The sequence below is a fragment of the Cnephaeus nilssonii genome, assembly GCF_951640355.1.
Source record: "Cnephaeus nilssonii genome assembly, chromosome: 16".
Taxonomy (NCBI): domain Eukaryota; kingdom Metazoa; phylum Chordata; class Mammalia; order Chiroptera; family Vespertilionidae; genus Cnephaeus; species Cnephaeus nilssonii.
This window is the reverse complement of record NC_137087.1, coordinates 57343144-57358178: the sequence shown is the minus strand read 5'-3', so window position 1 is coordinate 57358178 and position 15035 is coordinate 57343144. Positions and strand designations below refer to the sequence as shown.

The 15035-nt window shown below is 63.3% G+C and overlaps 2 protein-coding genes across 3 annotated transcripts in view; one reads left to right on the top strand and one right to left on the bottom strand.

Moving 5' to 3' along the window:
- INPP5A (inositol polyphosphate-5-phosphatase A) overlaps window positions 1-4411 on the top strand; it is a 141515-nt gene extending 137104 nt beyond the window's left edge. The window contains exons 13-16 of one of the 2 annotated variants that reach the window (XM_079793514.1): window positions 66-177; window positions 1909-1977; window positions 2852-2888; window positions 3028-4411. In XM_079793514.1, the coding sequence (XP_079649640.1) occupies window positions 66-177; window positions 1909-1977; window positions 2852-2888; window positions 3028-3077 (268 nt within the window). In that variant the 3' untranslated portion in view covers window positions 3078-4411. Of the gene's footprint in view, window positions 1-65; window positions 178-1908; window positions 1978-2851; window positions 2939-3027 lie in introns of both variants that reach the window. The other variant, XM_079793515.1, reaches the window with a different exon arrangement.
- A 1488-nt stretch (window positions 4412-5899) lies between these two features.
- NKX6-2 (NK6 homeobox 2) lies at window positions 5900-7023 on the bottom strand (the record flags this gene model as incomplete). The annotated part of the gene is made up of 3 exons (XM_079793931.1): window positions 5900-6151; window positions 6368-6540; window positions 6618-7023. 3 exons carry the CDS (start codon window positions 7021-7023, stop codon window positions 5900-5902), a joined length of 831 nt encoding a protein of 276 aa, XP_079650057.1.
- Between the last annotated feature and the right edge of the window lie 8012 nt (window positions 7024-15035).

The window sequence follows — 15035 nt, the reverse complement described above, 5'->3', positions numbered from 1 at the left end:
GCGGAGCAGAGGCCCAGGAGGGGCTAGAGCCGGCAGCTCTGACCTGCTGTGTCCTGTCTCTCCAGCTACCCGTACAGTGAGGACTGCAGCCAGGGCAGGCAGTACATGAACACCCGGTGCCCCGCCTGGTGCGACCGCGTCCTCATGTCCCCGTCGGCCAAGGAGCTGATTCTGAGGGTAAGTGGTGGGCAAGCCCCAACCTCATCCTGCGATGGGCCCACGGTCTCCTCAGGGCCAGTGCTCGGGCCTGGGGGGCTTGTGGACAGAGCCCGGGGTCTGGGCCCTGTGAGATCTGATACTGGGAAATTTTTCAGGTTTCCTGTAGCCTCTTGACTTTCCAGGGTTTTTCAATTCCCACATTTTAACACAAAAGGAATGTTTTCAAAAGAATCAATATCTGAATTGGTTTTGTCAACCCCATCAATATAATCATGAAAAATTATAAGAATGGCCAGCATTGTTTCACGTGGCCCGTGTGATATAGGCAGTGGGTAGGAGAGGGCGGCTTGTGTGATATAGGCAGTGGGTAGGAGAGGGCAGGGACACGGCGACCCACCACCACACCCCTGGGCTGCACCAGCTGGTCCTGTCTGTGCTCCTGTGCCAGACCCTGGGCTTCACCCACTGGGAACAGGGGCTGCAGGCAGGAGGGCAGAGTGCTCATGTGCTGCCCCAAGTCCCCCCCGCCCCAAATACCTGCCCCACCCCACACGCCCATGACCCCTGCTCAACTGGACCCTGCAGTCCCCACTAAGAGGCCCTGCTCGCCTTTTTGGTGAGGGTTGGGCCCTGAGCCTGGAGCACCCTGGGGAGGAAGCCTGAGCCGGAGGTTGGCGCTTACTCAGAGGGCTCATTCTGAGGGCGGGGCCAGGAGCCTTGGCAGTGGCCCCCCCACTCCCTCCCCCCCCCCCACTCCCTCCCCCCCCCCCCCCCCTGTAGGCAGGGCTCACGCCTGATGGGCAAGCTGAGCAGAACAGGTCCCTTCAGGAATGAGACAGGTGTCACCTACCTGGAAAAACAGTGGAAAACTAGAAAAGTGCATTTTGCACTAAGACAGCTCGAGTGCTTACACCCATGAAGAGAAGGCTGGCAGGAGGCCATGCTTGTGTTCAGGGCTCAAGGCAGTTCAGCGGAAGACCCTGTTCTAGACTGTTTACATTCACATCTTCTCCAGTTTTGGGGGACGAGATTGGATGCCCTGGGGGATGCTGGGCGGCGGGCGTTACAGGCCACAGATGCGCCACGCTGCTTCCTCGGCCTCATCCATCATGCCACGCTCGGTTTCCTCGTCACCATGTCCCGTCTGCCTCCCCGCCCAACAACGCTGAAGGTGGCGGGCGCGGCGGGGCTGCCTGGAGGCCGGTGATGGATGCTCAGCGAGGTGTGCCGCGCCTCCGTCATTTGTTTATCTGTCTCAGGATTATGCAGTTGGAAACCTACAATTTTATGCTGCCTTTGTAAATTACCACGCCGCCTTTGATGAATGTCCCCACTTGCGGGGCAGCGTTGCGATGGTGAGGGATGGGAGTGCTCACTTCCTGGCAGGTGAGCAGGCAGCAAAGGACGTAAACCTGGCCTTGAGCTTCCTGCTGCATCGAAGAGGATGCAGCTTTAACTGTAGAGTCCCCGGTGCTTCAGCTGTGGATGAAGTCCGGCCCAGTCAGGGCTGACTGATTGCAGGACCAAGCTCTTCACCCTCGAACCCCAAATCAGGTGTCTGCCAGGCACGTGGGTGGCGGGCACGGCGGTTATGCTGTGAGGGTCCCACCAACTGCAGTGGGCGTGGGGTGCCAAGGTGCTGCCACGGCTGCCAGAAGCTTCCGCCCTCCGCCGGCCACTCCCTCACGGGCCAGGGGCCTGCTGGCCATGCCCGCCTCCCACACCGCACCCTCTGTTTGCTTTTCCCAGTCGGAGAGCGAGGAGAAGGTTGTCACTTACGACCACATCGGGCCCAACGTCTGCATGGGAGACCACAAGGTGATGCGACAGCCCCGGCCCGGGGGCGGGGGAAGGGGGGGACCTGCGGGGCTGGACCTGCGGGCCTGGCGGCTGCTTCTCTGCCTCCTGGGTCTGGCTGCACAGGACAGGCCGCGCCGTCTGCTTTCCCTTAACTTTAATAAAATACCCGGTGGTGGGCAGCTTGGTGGGTAGAGAGGCAGGTGGGTAGATAAGAGGGCAGAAATGACGAGTCACAATAGAGTAAAATACACAATTTAACTCTTTGTAAAAAATGTTCATATATACTGTGTCTCCGTGGATTATTTCTTAGGCCATTTCTCAAGTGTGCATTTGCAGTGTTTTATTGTTCTTATGCCGAGCCAGTCTCAGCAGGCGGTGGCGAGTGTCAGTCAGCTCTCCAGGGACTGACTTTGTACACGAGACTCCCTGCACCTGAGCCCAGCATCCGCACTGAGGGTTGTGCTGGCGACAGGTGTGGCCCCTCCCTAGGTAGACTAGAGGCCTCCACGCTTTCCTGTTTTGGAGACCACTGGGCAGCATCCTGAGATGCAGCCCCCACACTGGTGCCCGACGGGTGGACCCAGGCGAGGACAGGAACTCTGCCCCACCCCCATTATTTGGGGCAGAGTCAGCAGCCTTTAGATCAGTTTTTACCTTAGTTTTTATCTGGAAATAATACCTCTTTACAAAACACGAAGGCACTTTGCCTGAGCCCCTGGTCGTCCAGCCTGGCTTCATTTCATATCAACTGGGTTCCATGCACGACTGGGTAACCGACCTTGGCCCCACGGTCACCAGCTCCCCGGTTCAGGCAGCCCAGAGCAGCGAGGGTGAGGGTGGGGTGCGGCGCCAGCTGCCTGGGTTCTGATGCCCTCCTCTTCTCCCGCTGCAGCCCGTGTTCCTGGCCTTCCGCGTGGCGCCCGGGGCAGGTAAAGCTCACGCACACGTGCACAAGTGTTGTGTCGTGCAGTGACGTGTGGTAAATATGGCTCCTTCCCTTGAGTTCACCTTTTCTGAGCTTTTTCCCGGTGTGTCTGTCCCTTTAACAAACCACTGGTTGCACTGCAGGGAGGCGATGCCAGCGACACGAGAGGACCCTTCGCGAGCCCTGCCTGTAGCGTGAGGAGCAGATGGAAGTCGCGTCCATGGAAATCCACACTCAACAGCTGCATCGATTAACCCGCCCGCCCGAGCGCCACCCGCTAGCCGGCCGGCCCACACTTCGCTTCAGCCTCCGGCCCTCCCGGGGGAGCCTCACATACCTCACTGTCTTGTCTGTTCATGTGACATTAAGTAGAAATATTGGGTTTTTTAATAAGTCACAGTCCTGTTGCCAAAACTCTAATAGACAGCAGAGATTCTGTATTTTAGACTTCACGGTTTTCAGTTTGTAATAATTGTCAGCGTGGGAACCCCACGGGTGTCAAATGTCCCCTCTGCCAGCTGGAGGCGTGCCCGGGCGGGAGCAGGCTCTGTGCTGACTCGGGCAGCGTGGCCACTGTGAGGACAGTGAGGGCCCTGGCTCCAGCCGACGGCCCCTCCTGTGTTGTTCCTTCCACTGCCATGTTCATGGTGTCTGAATCACACTGCAGCTGCTTCCCAGTTTTATATATAAATATATATAAATATATACTTTTTAAAATAATTTATAAATCTTACCAAAACTTATGCTAAATATGCTTTCCAGTATGAATGCTCGAGAGTGTCATAGCAGCGGGTAGAATTGGAGTCTAGGAGTTCAGTTATGTGAACGTCACACACATACCTGCAGAACAGGTGACGTGCCGGGCAGTGCATCGTGGGTGATCAGCGCCAGTACACCTGGCTACACTAGCAGCCGTCGCTCCTCTGCCTTCTCCTGTGTAATATTAGACCTGAATGTGAAGGTCATAGCCGGCTTGGTTGTACCTTTTAAGAATTTTGTAAACCGTTTTGTCTGTCTTTTGTTACTGTTCTATGGTGCCAAGTATTATACATAAAACAATAATATCATGGGAGAAGTAAAAATAGCCTAGTTCGCTTCCAGTAGAAACTGCTTTTAACCTGGGCTGTACATAAAAACATTAAGAGGAACAGAACTGTAAACGTCCTGGGCTCAGCTGCCAACGCCCCACGCAGATCCGTGCTGCCCACTCTCTCCCAGCACCGAGTTAGCGCCGAGCCGACGGAGCCTGCGGGGGAGAGGCCGTGCGTTTATTCGTCTGCTCTAGAACACTAAGAAGCCCTGGGCTGGAGGCCGCAGGCAGACGCTGTCTAGGTCAGTCACTACCAGTGCAAGTGAGGCGGGGTCCGCTTGCCGAATCTGTGTTCTTGACAATACGGGGGTCTGGTCAGGGCGGTCACTGTGCTGTCCACTTCCAAGCGGTGATTCTGTTCAACGGGGTTTCAGCTGTTGGTCACTGTGGAGGCCTTTAGAAACGACCGCTCCGGTTCCTAAGCAATAAAATTGATCATGGTGAACGGTGCTGCCTGGCTTTGTCTTCTTCCTTCCCGGGTGTGTCCTCTGAAATGCTAAGTGACGGGACCGTGCCCTCCTCAGCCTGTTGCAGACCAAGCTCGTTAGAAATCCTGGAATTTCATTCCATCATTTACCATCACACAAACTAAGCTGAGAATTAAGAGCGGAAAAGTAATCTTTTGGCTCTTTTACTGCGGTGGTAACTAATGGGATTCACCCCTCGGCATTTTCACATGAGATTATGTAAATGCACGGCTTTCCTCAACCTGAAACTGGAAATTCCTTTGCTCTTAGCTTGAGCGGAGACAATAGTTCACTTGAAGAAATAAAATAAATTTTCATACTGCTTCCTTAAAAAGAAAGAAAAAACAGCCAGTGGTTCCTTAGAAATGTCTGGTTTTTCCGATGGTACAGCCATGTGGCAAAAACAAAAAACACCCACAAAACAAAAAAAAACTTCAGCCATTTACATTCCTCTTTAGCATTTTCAAAACCTCCAAGAGAAGTCATAGAGTAACAATCACATTTAATTTTTAAAATTAGTACTCGGTCCTTATGCCCATTAAGATGCAACATGCAGAGCCGGGGCCACCGTCTGTGGTACCCGGACCAGCCCTGGACCTGACCACAGAAGGCAGGAGGAACCGGAGGAGGAGGGAGTCCGCCCCTGCACCCAGTCCCGCTGATGCCCCGAGCGAGGCTAGCTGCAGATCCCACTCCCCCGGCAGGAGATACCTGCCTTCACGGCTGATGGGACTGCGCTCTCCCCGCGCTCCCCGACACCGGCAGAGTAGTTTGAATTAAATAGCGCTTTCTACTGAGGAAAGATCTGTAATGGGAGTTGAAAGGCCATGATCCAGAGGAATTCAAAACCCCACTGATTTCACCCACATGAGTGCTGGGGAATACTTGAAAATATTCAGCTACAACCCAGCAAATCCAGGAGCCATGGGCCGGGAGGGAGCAGGACGGGCCCCAAATGTGTTTCCATCCGCCCCAAACCTCATCCCCGCTGTCAGGCCGCAGCCCCGGGGGAGGAGAAGCTGTACCTGCGGCCCCGCGTCTCACCTGCAGGCGCCGCGCGTCCCGCTCCGTCTGGCTCCTTGCAGCTCCTCCAGCGCCGCACCCAGCGGCTCCTTCCCGCCTAGGGTTCGCAGGGCCGGGCCGCCTCCTGCGCGCCGGGCCTTCGCTGTCCCCGGAGAAGCCCGAGCAGCCCTCAACCTCCGCTCTAGGGCGCGGGACCTGGCTGGTTTTGTCGCGCGCGACCCAGGCGGCCGAGATGGGACGGGAAGAAACACGCGGTGCAGCCGGAGCCGTGGCTCCGACGGGCCGTGTTAAATAATTTATTGATGATACAAAGTGATTCCGCCGAGCCCGAGCCGGCAGCTTTATAACTTATTCTGTAAAAATATATATACAACTCCGGCTGGAGGCGGGGAGGGCCGGCTGCGCCCCACCCTGGCCCTCCGGCCGCGCGAGACCTCACAAGGCGTCCCCCGCGCCGCCACACGGGCTGACCAGCGCTAAGTTCGAGGGTTTGTGCTTCTTGAGCAGCCGCGTGATCTTCTCGTCGTCCGAGTTGGGGTCCAGGGGCCGGTTGTACTCGTCGTCGTCCTCCACGTCCGAGCCGCCCACCTTCAGCTTCTCGGCATCCGAGTCCTGCTTCTTCTTGGCGGAGGCCATCTCCGCCGCGTGCCGCTTGCGCCACTTGGTTCGGCGGTTCTGGAACCACACCTGGAGGTGCAGGGGGACATCAGGCTGCGCCCCCCGAAATGCCCGACCCGCGGCCCGCGGCCCGCACCTTGGCCCCCCACCCCTGCAGCAGGGCAGCCGCGCCTCAAGGGCTGGGCCGAGGCGGGCAGCCGCTGGGGGGCCGTTCGCAGGATGCGGGCGGGAGGGTCTGCCTGGGGCAGCGGGACCCGCGAGAGGCCGCCCCGGCCGCCGCCTCACCTTGACTTGGCTCTCGGTCATGCCCAAGGAGTAGGCGAGGCGCGCGCGCTCCGGGCCCGCCAGGTACTTGGTCTGCTCGAAGGTCTTCTCCAGCGCGAAGATCTGCTGGCCCGAGAAGGTCGGCCGCGAGTGCTTCTTCTTGCCGTCCTTGTCCAGGATCCCGCCGGCCTGGGCTGCACGGGAGAGCGGATGAGCGCGGCCGCCGCCCCCAGCCCCGCGCCCCCAGCCCACTCCTGCGCGCGCCACTCACCCGGGCCGGCCAGGCGCGGGTCCCTCCAGGGAGAGCCCTGAACCACGCCGGGCCAGAAGATGGGCGGGCGTCCGGGCAGCTCGGCCAGCGGCTTGGGGTAGCCGCGCGCCACGGCGGCCGCGGGCCCGAAGTAGACGCCGGCCGACGAGGCGAGCCCGTTGAGACGGGGCAGGCCGCCCAGGAGGCCGCCGCCGGCCGCGCCCACGGGCCGCCCCAGGATGTCGCTGATGCCGTGCGGGGTGCCTAGCGGCAGCTGCGCGCCTAACCCGCCCAGCGCGGGTGCCTTGAAGCCGGCCGGGCCCTGCAGCGCGTACGGGAACAGCGACGTCTTCATCTCGGCCATGTTGTGCAGCGCAGCCAGCGGCGCGCTGCTCAGCACGAACGCGCCCGGGCGGTTAGCGTCCATGGGCACCGCCGCCGCTGGCCCGGGAGCCCATCCGGCCCGGAAAGTTTGCGTGCGGCCCGGGCGGGCGCCGCTGCACGGGGTGGCGGGGCGCTGGGCGCGGATGGGCGCCGACGGCCCCGGAGGGGGGGCGCGGGGCTCGGGCCGGGCGGCGGCGGGCAGCGGGCGCGGGCGGTGGCTCCGGGGCCGGTCGGAGCGGTGCCGCGCGGACCGGACGCGCTGATAACCGCGGGGCCCCGGTGCGGCGCGCGCGCTGATTGGCTGCGGGCGCCCGCGGCCCGGCCATTGGCCGGCGCCCCTCCCGCCGCGCGCCCCCGCCGGCCGCGCACTCCATGAAGGGCCCATTAGCGAGGCAGGTGCCTTCCGGGCTGTAAATTTGCCCGATTTATCTCCCCCGGGACGAAATAAATCCCGTTGGATGGGAGTTTAGTTAGGCAAAGGTTTTAATGGGAAATCAGGAAAAAATACGAGAGCATATTTTATCGCCCGAAAGAATGCAGATTTGAGGATCCACTACGCAGCTCCGTCGTGCTCCCCATTCAACGAAGCGCCCCACGCGGGAGGGCGCTGTCGGGGGAGGCGGCCAGCGCCCCGCCCCGCGGATCCCTGGCCGCCCGCTCTCAGGTTGGGGCAGGACCGCAAACACTTCCCGGAACTCAGGGGTGCAAACCCGCGGCGGAGGGAACGAGCTCAGAGTCCGGGGGGTGCCCAGGACTTGGCCCTCGCGAATCTGCTCTGACGAGGCCTGTCCGGGGCCACACGCGAGACCGCTGGCTCACGCACGCGGCCCGGCGGTTCCGTCCCTCCCAGCCCGAGGACTGTCCTCTGCAGGTTGGAACACGGGGACGGCCTTGGCCTGCCGGTCGGGCGTCTTGAGGGTTTAAGCCGCAGCTCGACTGGGGAGGCAACCCGAGCCCCGAGCTTGCGACCGACCGAGCCAGCAGCCTTTCCCTCGTGAGCGCAGCCCCAGCCCGGGAATGGGGACCCTGGCAGGCTCAGGGCCCTGAAGCCCAGGGAGCGGGTTCGCGTCCCAAGTGCAGCGGGCCCACGTGCGGCCTTTAGACGGGCAGGTGGGGCCCACGGTGTCCTCTGGGTACAAGAGCCCCCACCCCCAGGAACTGATGTGGGCGCCAAGATTGCAACGGAGCCGAGCGCCGGCCGAGCGAGGCGCCGGGTGAATGCCGGGCCGCGGGGCTTTGTCCTTTTGGGTGGCGTTACACGTTACTAAGTGGCAGACGCGAACCTCGTGCGCTGCTCATTCGGAGCCGTGGCACAAACGGGCGAAAACGGACAGCCGTTGAGGGGGTCGGTGCGCCAGGCCAGCCTCTCGGGCCGCGCGCGGTGCGGTCCGTCCTCAACGACGTGGCCGTTTCGCCCCGGCGCCCGGGGTTTCGGTGGCAGGAACGAAGGCCGCCCTCCCGGCTCTGGGCAGTGGCCCAGCGTCCGCTCGCGCCGCGGCCCTCGGGGGTCCGTTTTCGTTTTGTGCAGTTCGCGGCGGAGCGCGAGCCCCTACGCCAGACGGCGGCTTGGAAAGCCGCTGCCGCGCTGGTGGGCGTGGGAGGATCCACCACCTCGAGTGCGCGCCCCAGGCCGCCCCGGCTTCGCGTGCGGCGCAGCCCCGCGCCTGGGAGTCTCTCTCCCAGCTTCCTCCTCCGAGGCCGCTCTTGGGGATCCGGGCGTGGCTGTCCCGGGAGCCAGAGCCCCGACACCCAGATCGATGTTCTTGGGATTCCCGAAGCTCGGGGTCCGCCCCGCCCTGAGACCCGCCCCGGCTTCGCCCGCGCCCCACTTTCTTGGAGGAACCTACAGCCTGTGTGCGCTCCCAGAGCCGGCACAGGGAGCCCCCTCCCCCTCCCCCTCGCAGGGTTTGGGCTGCTCTGGGCTCCCTGGAGGCGGCGGCAAGCAACGAGGCTCCGTTGAGCTCGGGAGCTGCGGGCTCAGAGGCGGGGCCAGAGGAGGCGGGAGAGGCGGGCCGAGGGGGGCAGGGGGGGCAGCGGACCCCTCCTCGGCGTTTCGGAGCCCACCCAGGGCCGCAGCGTCCTCAAGGTTCTTAGGGGCAGGCCAGGAGGGGCGCGTCGGGGCGGGACGATGGAGGCTGTTACCCTCCGGAAGGGTCCCCGCAACCCTGGCTCAAGGCAGGAGGGACGCCCAACTCTGAGCGCCGGGCTTTGGCTCCGTAAACACCGGGGGGAGGGGGAGAGGGGAGGGGGGCGGGCTCCAAGCCCTGTTTCAGCTGAGGAAAGAGACCCCGACGCGCTGCCCTGCGCTCCCACCACCCCAGGCCCGTCTACCAGCCAGGCCCTCCTTGGCTGACTTGGGGTCGCGAGTGGGACTGTCGTCTCCACCGGCCGAAGGGTCACAGCTCTCCAGGGAACCTGGGCCAGGTGCGGGATGGGGGGCCCGGGTGCGGCTTTGCAGGAACCGGGTGAGTTGGGGGCGCCAGGGGTGCGGGGTGAGGGCGGCCTCTTTCCCACGCTCTTCTGGTCCTAGGCCTCTCGATGCGCCCCCCAGGCCCCGGTCCTGCCCTGCGCGCTGGGGTCCCCAGCCGGTGCCCCAAGCTTCCGCACACTCCTGGATGCCGCGCACAGGCTGCCCGCTTCCCGCCCGGACCCCCTTCTAAAGGCCTGCTAGCCTCGTCTTCCCTCGCCGCGTCTCTGGGTGCTTCGCTGCCTGCGCCCCCTCCACCCACAACCGGGGCTCCCACCGCACCCCCTCGTCCTGCCCCCCACGCGCCGCCCCCTCGGTAGGATCCAAGGAACACGCCTCCTCCGGGGAAGGTCGGGCGGCTGCCAACGGGAAGGAGCGCCGCGGGGCTGGGGCGGACCTCAGCGGGGAGAGGCTCGCCAGTGCCACCTCCTGGCCTCGGAGAAAACGTCCTGCGAAAGGGGAAGGCCAACAGCCTCAGGGGAATGGAGAGCGCCATTTGGCAGAGGCCTTACTCGTTCACCATTTCTTTATGGGGCACCTGCTAGGGGCCAGCTGTGCCCTGGAGAACCACGTGAACTGGCCACTCCGGGCCCCTAGCTCACCGGGCGGGGTGGGGGTGGGGGGAAGGGGATCTGGTAACAAACAGGAAACAATGGAACTCGCATTAGCGCCTTGCTCGACTGGACCGGGACCATGGACCCATAGGGCGCTTGGGGGAGGGGGACAGGGTTAGGGATGCAGAGGATGAGCTGGTTCTGGGATGGCTGAAGGCCGAGGGCTGGAGCACATGGCAGCCCCTGCTACTCCAAGGGACCTGGGGCAAGTGCTGCGGGCAGGAAGGACCCGGACCGGACCCGGACCCCTGCCCTAGGAGCCTGACAGGCAGGCCCAGCAGGAAAGGCGCCTGGCAGATTCGCATCCCCGCCCAGGGCCCAGTTGTGGGAGCCGACAGCCCCCAACCCCCAGCCTTGCGAAGGAGCAAGGGGGACTGTGAAAGGCAGTGAGCAGGGGAGGCTGGGGAGGAGGCTAGGCTGGGGTGGGAGGGGCACAAATGGGTGGGCAGAGGAGGCCCAGCTGGTCACCCTGGCCCAACCCCCTGCCCTTCTCTCACCTGCATTATTGCCAGGTGCAGCTTCCATGCTCCAGCTCAGCCTAATCACCATATAATGACCAGTGTGCATCCAGCCAAGGCCTGGGGCCTCACCACTCCTGACCTTCCCCCTAACCCTTGCACCATGCTGGCCTTCTGCCCTGGACTACTCTCCAGGCATCTCATCATGGCTCACCTCCTCCTCCATTCTGCTCACAACTGGGCCCCCGCACTCAGCCTCCCCTCACCTTTGCAAGGGCACCTGCTGAATACATTTCCTGACCGGACATGTAGCAATCCTATATAATAAAAGGCTAATATGCAAATCAACTGAACAGTGTAATGACCAGTTGCTGTGACACACACTGACCACCAGGGGGCAGATGTTCAATGCAGTCAGAAGCCCCGAGCTGGTCCCATGACTGGTGAGCACAGCGGCCGTGGCAGGAGCCTTTCCTGCCTCCGCGGCAGCACTGGGGAACGGGCCTAAGCCGTCAGTCGGACATCCTCCGAGGTGGGAGGAAGCCCCAAATCGTGCTGAGAAAGAGGGGGGAGTGGACAGGGGCTCTGTGGAGCCCCAGCTGCCCAACGCTTCGTGGCAGGCAGCAGCCTGGACAGCAGTCAGGGCCCAGGGGGTGGGACCTAGATGGCAGGGAGAGGCTGTCTGGTGGACCCCTCCCCCAGCCCATTCCCTGCGGACCCTCTGGCTTCCCTGGATGGGCCAGCACCTCCACCTGACAGAACCTCTCCACACTCCAGCTCCTTTGTTTCCTTAACAGGTGTTTATTTTCATAAACGTTGCGTCCACAGAAAAGTAGACAGAATTACACCACACACTTTTGTCGCCCAAACCTGGGTTCCCTCTGTCCCTTTGCTGGCCTCCCCTTTCTTCTCCTAAGGGAACCACCCAGAAGTTTCAGAAGGGAGTCCTTTCATTGGCTCCCAGAACCACGTGGGTGTGTGGGACCTACGGGTCCCGTGTGGCTTCCCGGACAACTGGCAGGACACGGGGCCACCCTCGGCTTTTGGGACAGATGTGCACAGGGCAGATGTGGCTGCTTCGAGGTGCCGCATACGCACGTGTCCCCCCTCTCCTGACGCACAGCTGCTCAAGGTTGTGCCTCCGCCCCCCTTAGCTCACCTGGCACCCCCACACCTGGACTTCCTCCTCTCCTTCCAGACCCTCCCTCAGGACCACCCGGGTCTGCAGCCCAGACCTCAACCTCGAGGTCTCCATGCGAATGGCCCATAGGTGCCTCCTTCCTTTCCCAGCAGCCCGCAGGGCCCCTGGTCAGGACAGGCACCCACGTGCCAGGGGCCCAGGCTGTGAAGAGCTGGAATGATTGAATGAATGAATGAATGAATGAATGCTTGAGTGAACGACTTCCCAACAGAGGCAGCTTGGCGCTCCAGGAGGAAACGTCCTACGTGGGTCTGGCTGAACTAAAGACTGAGCCCCCTCCCTACCCCAGGCCCGCCTGCCCTCCCGCCTTGGGGAGCCTTTCCTTTCGAGAGGAAGCCTGTGGCCACCTGTTGCCTGCAGCCACACCCACGCTGGGCGCACGTTGGGCGGGACCTACACACCCAGCAAGCAGGGCCAGTACCCCCCACCTGAAGAGGTCCCTGCTGAAATCACACACCCCCCGCCCCCCCTCCTTGCCCTGGTACACACAGGAGCCTGACCAGGGGCACACAGCAGTTACCTAAATCAGGAGGGGCTCCCAGGAGGAGGCAGCCAGCTGTGGTGACTGCAGAGGCCCAGGCCCTCAGGGCAGCCATAACCCAGCGCCTCCGAATCGGAATCGCTCTCTGCGCCCAGAGAACCTTGTCTCCTTCAGGAAAGGACAAAGGGAGGGGCCGTAAATCACAGCGCAGAGCTAATTCCCCGGGGGCCTTGCGGGCACCAGGTGTGGGATCGTGGGTAATGAGCTCTCTCCCGGGGCTGCTCTCCGGGGGGCATCTGACCACCTGCCAAACGCGCTAATTGAGCGCCCAGTGAAAGATTTGTGTCGGGGCGCCGCGCCGCTTCTGCGGACGCACAGGAGCAGCCCTGCCCACGTGGGTGCTTCCGGAAGGAAGGGCTCCTGGCTGCCATCCAGGCCGGCCGCTGTCCCCTGTGGAGGCTTCCCCCTCAGAGGGCTGGGCTTTGCCATGGCCAGCGCCTCCCGGGGTGGGTGGCCCCCCTGCCCCTGGGTGCCCCTTCCTGACGACGTCTGGGCATCCAGCCGCCTTAGCTGTCCCTGGCGTGTGGGGGCTGCCCCAGGACGCCTGGCCTGAGCTCTCTGGCTTGAACCTCTCTGACACCTGTCTCAGGTCTCTATGACATGCCTGTCGCAGAGTTCGGAGGGAGCTTCCCTGCGGGGTTGGCAGGGGGGGCAGGGGGAGGAGCCGACTGTGCGGAAAATTGACTACGATCTGACAACTGTGCCCGTAGTTATTTACTCGGCGCTGTGAGAGGCGACGGGGAGGGCCCGCGTCCAGAAGACCAAAGGCTGGGGGAGAGCTGGGGCGGCTTGAACCCACCCATGAGGCCAATTGCCTGGTCCTCTCGGGCCCAGGAGGAAGCCAGGTGCCCCCTGGGGTCGCAGGCCCCCACCTCACTTGGCGCCTCCAGGTTGTCCTCCACGCTGCGCCCACGTGCCCTAGAGAGGGCGCTGCCTTCCCCAGGAGGGTCCCAGAAAACACTTAGGCCCCAGAGTAAGGCACACAGAAGCCCAAGGCCACAGGGCGTGGGGCAGGCGGCAGCTTCGGTCACGGCAGGCACGCTGGAGGCCGGACCGTCCTGGATCAGGACGTCTGAGGGCCTGAGCTCTCCCGCACACACGCCCTGGAGCAACAGGCTCCTGTGCTTGCACCCGGGTTCAGGTCCCCCCAGGGGAGGCCCATCCCGAGGGCATGAGAAGAGGAGTTGGTGCCAGGCCCGGTTTCCTCCCGGAGGAGGTGGGAACAGGCCAGGCCCCATCCTGCCTGGGTGGCCGCTGGGATTGTCCTCTGCAGACCCTTTCCACCCCCACAGCCCCGCTGGGTCTGGGCACTCAGGTGCATCCTGAGCTCGCAGGGCCGCCGGCTGGGGGCTCCGGGGGTACAGCCGGGAGCCCGGAAGGGGGCTCCTGAAGGAGGAGGGAGGAGGAGGGAAGAGGAGGGAGGAGGAGGAAGGAGGAGGAAGGAGGAGGGAGGAGGAGGAAGGAGGAGGGAGGAGGAGGAAGGAGCTTGGGCTGCTGGGGAGGCGGCGGACCAGCTCCTGCTGATGTGCCACCAGCTCCTCTCAGGGGGTGGGGGTGGGGCCGGTCTCGCCCTCTTCCGCCTCACCTGGGCCCCCTCACCCAGAACCCCGAACTGTAGACAGTACCTAGGCCTGGATGGTGGTGGCGAGGAAGGCAGGCGCCTGGGATGGCAGGAGGGTGCTGGGCTCACACCCAGGGGCCGGGGGTCCTGCAGAAAGAGACCTCATCCAGACCACGGCCTCCAACCCCAAGCCAGTGGCTCATCAGCAAACCACGCGTGAGCCTGCTCCTGGACGGGGGGAGGGGCAGGTGCCGGGACCAGAGACCCCGCCGGTCCCGCTGCTCCTTGTCGGGTGGCACTCGGTCCTGAGGCCGGTCCAGGGCTGCAGCCACGCCTCTCGGAGTGGAATCGCTGTCCCTCCCGCCACAGGGCCTGGACACCGCATCCCCGCAGAGGAGAGGAGGTCCGAGAGGAGCTGGGGGTGGCTGCACAGCCTCGGGGCCCAGCAGCTTCTCCCTACGGGGAGTCCAGACCTGCCCCACCGCAGAGGGTCCTCACACAGGCCGCTCCCCCCCGCCCACGGGCTTGGCCATTTCGGGGCCAAGGATACAGGTGCTCAGAGACAACGCCTCACACCTGGTCACCGCCCCGGCCGCCACCTCGCGCGGCCTGCTTGTGGGGGCAGCAGGTCTCTCGCTCCAGGAACTCAGAGCGTGTCCCTGGGAAATGGGGCCCCGACCCCCTGCCGCTGTGGCCCAGGGCTGTCCACTCAGCACCCCAGAGCCTGGCTCTGAGGCCTTCTCCCAGACCCTCCCTCTGCCTGCTTCATGCCCACTGCCCGGCCCCAGCGCCCACTGTCCCCAAGCTCTCCCGGGAGCCTCTCTGCAGAGTCTGGCCCGTCCAGTCACAGCTGCCCCGCCCCGGGGCGCCCAGGCCGCCAGGTCCTCGGGGGCACCTGCCCCGCCCACACGCCCCAGTTCCGCCTGACGCCGTGCAAGAAGGGCTTCTGCAGGGTCTCGGGTCTCCGGCGTTATTGCAGAGGAGGGAAGTCCACAGTGGAAGGTGTGGTTAACCCCGAGGGTGAGCACGGGCTCCGAGCAGGCAGGGCAGGGGGCCCCTGAGTGCCCGGGTGGGGCAACGCCCGAAGGCCTGCCATCCGTATCCATCACGAGACGTGAAACAGTCACATTGAGGCCAGAAAAGTGCGTGAAATATTTTCAGGGTGACGAAGCCCGTCATGAATAAGAAGATCTGGCAGTAAACGAGAAACGGG